General features: G+C 48.1%; 1 protein-coding gene across 8 annotated transcripts in view; it reads left to right on the top strand.

Annotated features, from left to right (window-relative positions):
- The window catches only part of Agap1 (ArfGAP with GTPase domain, ankyrin repeat and PH domain 1), a 456,884-nt gene extending 452,524 nt beyond the window's left edge, over positions 1–4,360 (top strand). For all 8 annotated transcript variants that reach the window (XM_005361713.3, XM_005361712.3, XM_013351735.2 and 5 more), the window contains one exon: positions 2,546–4,360. In XM_005361713.3, the coding sequence (XP_005361770.1) occupies positions 2,546–2,749 (204 nt within the window). In that variant the 3' untranslated portion in view covers positions 2,750–4,360. The remainder of the gene's footprint in view (positions 1–2,545) is intronic.
- The last annotated feature ends 955 nt before the right edge of the window (positions 4,361–5,315 follow it).

Here is a 5,315-nt window from a genome sequence, read left to right as displayed (position 1 = left end):
GGGAGGGAGGGAGGGAGGGAGGGAAGGAGGGAAGGAGGGAGGGAGGGAGGACGTGTGCACACACCAGGAGAGCACCTCAAGTGTTCTTCACGCGTTATCCACTTCAGGTTTTCTTGTTGCTGTTCATTTGTTGAGACAGGTTTGTTTGAATCTCCAACTCAGAGCATGCCTAAGGCTGCTTAAGACCTGGTAGCCACATTTGGCATGAGATACCTCTCACACCCTCCTCAAACCCAGGAGTGCTTTGCTCAGATTAAATCTGGCTTTATTAATTGGGTTTGATTGGTTTGTTACAATCGGCAGCGATGGATTCCCATTAACCAGGGATTCAAAAATTATCAAGGTTATCTGTCTCATTGCCTTAACCTGGCCAAGTAGACAGGCTGGCCAGCATGCCCCAGGGGCCACTGTTCCACCTCCCCAGGGACCGGGATTACAAACTTGCACCACCACACTCAGATTTTTGTATTCAATATAGTTTAAGGGATGGTGCTCAAGCCCTCTAAATTGTGAGATTAGCTATTTTGCTGACTGAGATATCTTACCCCAGTTTCTTCCTGTTTTTAATCCACATTTTGGAGTACAGTGGAGAATGAGAAGATGCAGGTTAAGTCAGGGTAATTGGTATTCGTCCTCACCCTTGCTGCCATTAAATGATGGTTGTGTTTGGTGTGCTTACACTGCGGCAGCAACACTGCAGAGCACAGATACTGTGCTGCCGCAGCCCTGGAAGCTACAGACAGACTTCAGAACACCGAAGGGCTCCTTTCCCACAAGGCTTTGCTCCTCAGCTAGCAGCTAGGACCTTGCTGTGGCCCCACGTGGTTGGTCTCTTGTGTAAGCATGCATCCTGGTGTCTCGTTCCTTTCTCAGCTCAGCAGATGGAGCCCCAGTCTAAAGTACTGGTGGCTCTTTAAGACTTGAGCTTGGTAATTTGGGGGGCATAGCCTACCCGCACACATCTCCTTCTCACGTTGTCCAGAAGCTCTCGATTGCAGTGTTACACATTCCTTGTGTGTCAGAAACCCCGCCACACTCTGATTTACTTGAACATATGTGAACCTATCCTCATCAATGAGCAAAAAAACTTAAAAGTTTGTGTGTGCGCGTGTGCTATGTTTATGAGTTGTTGCTTTTTAACTTTTTAAAGATTTATTTATTTATTTTAATTCACGTGTATATACGTAAGTATCTGCCAGTGCCCGGAGGGCCAAAAATGGGTGTCAAATTCCCTAGAGCTGCAGTTACAGATGGAAGTGAGCCATGCAGTCTGGGTGCTAGGATCCAAATTCACACCCTCCGGAATAGCAGTAGATGTACTTAACTGCTCAACCATCCCTTCAGCAGTGACTTTATTTTATTTTTAGGTGTGTCCAGGCACCTATAGGGGCCAAAAATGGGTACCAAAAATGAGTTACAGACAGTGTGAACCACCCAACCCAGCTACCAGGAATTCAGCTCGGGTCCCCTACGGTGATTCTACGCCATCTCTGCAGCCCGTTATTTTATTTTTGCAGACTCGGGACAGAACCCACAACTCTGTGAACTCTAGGCAAGACTGCAGCACTGAGCTCCGCTCTTAAGTCTCCATGCAATTTCATAGACTACATGGCCGAGTGAACTGGCTAGGCTAATCTTCAGGGCTTCCCTGGGCTACTGAGAAAGATTCGGCAAAGATAAACCTCTCCTCACTAGCTCTGCCAGTGACAGCTTTGGAACAAAATGTGCTCTAGCCAAGGATAGAGTAACTGAATTAGGCTCGTGTGTTTAGGTGTTACGTAGCTATTAGGAATCACGCTTTGGAGTAAGTTTTGATAGTGTAGGAAGATGTTCAAAGTCCAGTTCAGTAAGAGAAAAAAGCACAAATGATTAGAAAGGACCGAGAGTATAGCTTACTGGTATATTCTCAGTTAGCATGTGCCAAGCCCTGGACCCCACCTCCAATACTAAAGAATGGGAAGCGCACATACAGAAATAACAAACTATTGGCAGGAATTTTCCTCTCTTGTGCTCACATGTGTCTCTTATGTGTTTTCTGTGATGAAACTGAGATGCTTCTGAGATCTTTTTAAAAATATTTATCTTTAGTGTGTACGTGTACATGCCTGCGTGCACACACACACATATACACGTGGCACAGCAGTCCTGCAGAGATCAGAGGGTAGCTTGCAGAAGTTGATTCTCTCTCTCAACACTGTAAGTTCTGTAGATCAAACTCAGATCTCAGTCTTGACAAGGACTCTTATCCCCTGAACCACTCTTCTGCCCTTGCCCATTTATATACAACTGGAAAGGTAAAACGAAGAGCAAGGTTAAAGCCCTCTTTGCCCTGCTTGTGTGATATAAATAGGGGTGGGGTGCTTCCCCTAACAGGGCAGATACAGATCCTGATCTAAACAACATGTGGACATTCGGTTTTCAGTTCCTCTCCGTCCCAGATGTCTCCACCACAGCTCAATCCACGTGTCGGAGCTGATGGTGTGACCTACCCCTGCCTGCCCTCAGATCCCCACGGACACTAACTCGTTCTCTGTTGCCTCTACAGTACGGGGTGGACGTCATGGCTCGAGACGCCCACGGGAACACAGCACTGGCCTATGCCCGGCAGGCCTCCAGCCAGGAGTGCATTGACGTGCTGCTCCAGTATGGCTGCCCCGATGAGCGCTTTGTGCTCATGGCTACCCCCAACCTGTCCAGGAAGAGCAACAGCAGGAACAACAGCAGCGGGAGGGCGCCCAGCATCATCTGAGCTCAGCCAACACTGCGCCTGGGATCCCATGCCCGCCTGCTCCGGGAGTCACAGCATGTGAGTTCCTCAGTCCCTCCCTCTTCCTGGTGGTCACTTCCACCCACCTGCCACTCACACACCCCACATGAAGTCTCCAAACCTGGACATCCTCAAGGGGAGAAGAGGAGGATGGAGGCCACAGAACCGAACCCTTTTCCCACACTCCGGAAGCAATGCAGGAGGGACTGACAACCTCCCGACTTTGAGGATAGCACACGACGAGGGACCCCTGTTCCACTGACCTGGAACCCGGGGGAGGGGTAGCAAGGAGAAGGGGCAGCTTCCCCTAACTGGCAGTTAAGCACATCAGTACATTTCACCTCGACCAAAAGGAGGCTTGGATTTCACATCTTCTCTGGGGAGCTTGACGGCATAAATCAGAAGCCAGCACAGTTTGTCAGGTCTGAAGCCCCTATGATGGTAGGTGTCAAATCAGTTGTAGCTAATCTGTCCAGGGAGAATACTGGCTTCATTACACTTGTATAGTCGAGTTCCTCCAGCATTACCGCTGTTTAATAGGACGTGATTAGTCATCACCGGGAAGAAGGCGTATTAGCCGAGGAGGTAGTTACACGGCACGCTCCGGTGATTGCCACGATGTGATTGCTGTGCGCTTAGAAGCATCATATTATCCCAGACATGTCTCTTCAGCCCTTGGAGCCCTCCTTTCTAAATTCACTGTCATAATTTAGTATCTGTTTAATTTTTCAGTCCAAAGAGAGGAAATCAGTTGCTGGGTATTATTTGACTGCAATCTCCTTCCTTGGTGCAAAAACAAAATGGAAAATAAATAAATAAATAAGAATAACTGGGAAATTCAAAAAGAAATCATGAATCCAGCTGGAAATAGCTTTTCAAGTATGCTCCAAAACTAAGTAAAAACATAAAATGCTATGTTTTTTTTTTTCTAAGAGAGATTTTCTGTCCTTTGGCCACAGTGGATGTATCTGGCCTCAGTCACTCCCAATCCACAAGGTCTGAGTTACCCAGGTTTCTGTCGTAGAGAAGATGTGTGAAAATCTATTTGAATAAAAGAAGTTGATAAATATGCATTGATTTTTGTGCAGACAAATGGCAGCTCTGTTAATTTCTAAGTTGAGCTGGATGGGTACCAGTATTGTGCAACTAGCTGAGATCGGAGGGTGACAGATCAGTGCAATGGGCAGTGCCCCCAGCAGCAAGCACTTCCGTGAGTGTGGCGTGCAGCTCTTGAAAAGGCGCTTATCAGAACAAGATGGTGGGACGATTCGCTTATTAAAGCCAGGAAGCGAAGGGGGACGAGTGGGAAGGAGCCTGTGAGTCCACATCCCGAAGGCAGGATGGAGAGCTGAGGCCACTCTTCCCAACCAAAAGCAAGGGGCTGTGGCAAGAAGGGGTGCTTGTCGGCACCCTGTGAGCAGCTGCCCACCATTCTGGCACAGCTGGCTCCTAAGAGCCTGCAGACTCTGTGTGCTCCGTCCCGTCTGTTTCTAACGTGTGACTGATTTGCCTTCGTGGGCCACAGGGTGCATCAGACACCAGCCACCTTCAGCACGGTGGTCAAGAACACCAAACTGTGACACTATTTAGTTTTAAAAAAAAAATGAGGGGCAGCCTTGCCAGAGAGCCCTCGTGGCAGTGTGGCAGGAAGAAGGCCATCACACTGGAAGACTGGGCAAAGCCACCCCCTGGCATCCTGTGGAGAAGCTCCTTGCTCTCATATATTGAACTTTATATTTTGTAAGAGTTTTTCCTCTTCTTTCACTTTTTAAAAAAAAAAATTTAAAGTAGACGGGAACAGAAGTAAAGCTTTAGACAGCATTTCCATGTGGGTGAGTGTCTCGTGGAGATGTCCAGTCTCAGCGCGGCTGGGACTGACCAGGATCCAAAAATGTCACAGGTGCAAAAGCCACAGGCCTGAGACTCCTGAGCTCAGTTCCACGAGCCCTGTGTTTGGGTTTTCATCCTGCTCCTCATCACTGTGCCGTTTCTTTCAGTGTGAATAGAGAAAGCAAGCTGTCATTGCCTATTTTTGAAGAACGCATTAGCACCCAACCCTGCACTCCGCATTCGCCTCCACGTAGCCTTTACCATAGACGTCTATAGAGAACACAGATAGAGTGTAAATGAGAGTCTTAAATTATTTCATTGTAGTTAATTCCCACTATAGGAGTGCTTTTATCATAGGGGAGCCTGCTTCAGAAGGGAGATGGAGTCCTTCCTGAGGCTTCTCTTCGGGGTGTATATGAGTGTGTACATATTATTATGTTTATAATATGATATTTTCCCTATTGATTCCTTGTTTCACGTCACCCTCCACTGTCCGAATGCTCAGTTGCTCGCTCTGGTTGCCCCTCCCCCTCCCTCCCTCCCTCCCTCGGTCACTCTGACATCATCAAGTCTTCCTCAGAACACACGGCCCCTCCCCTGCCAGTTTTAGCTGTGCTGAACTGTCCAAGGGCCAGCCCCCTTTTCCCAAGCCTGAGTTCTGACCACAGGTAGAATGGTGGTGGTGGGGCCTCTAGGGTTCTCTGCAGATGAAGGAGAG

The sequence above is a fragment of the Microtus ochrogaster genome, linkage group LG4, assembly GCF_000317375.1.
Source record: "Microtus ochrogaster isolate Prairie Vole_2 linkage group LG4, MicOch1.0, whole genome shotgun sequence".
NCBI classification, from domain to species: Eukaryota; Metazoa; Chordata; class Mammalia; order Rodentia; family Cricetidae; genus Microtus; species Microtus ochrogaster.
The sequence above is the reverse complement of the archived record's forward strand: the minus strand, read 5'-3'. Positions and strand labels throughout refer to the sequence as shown.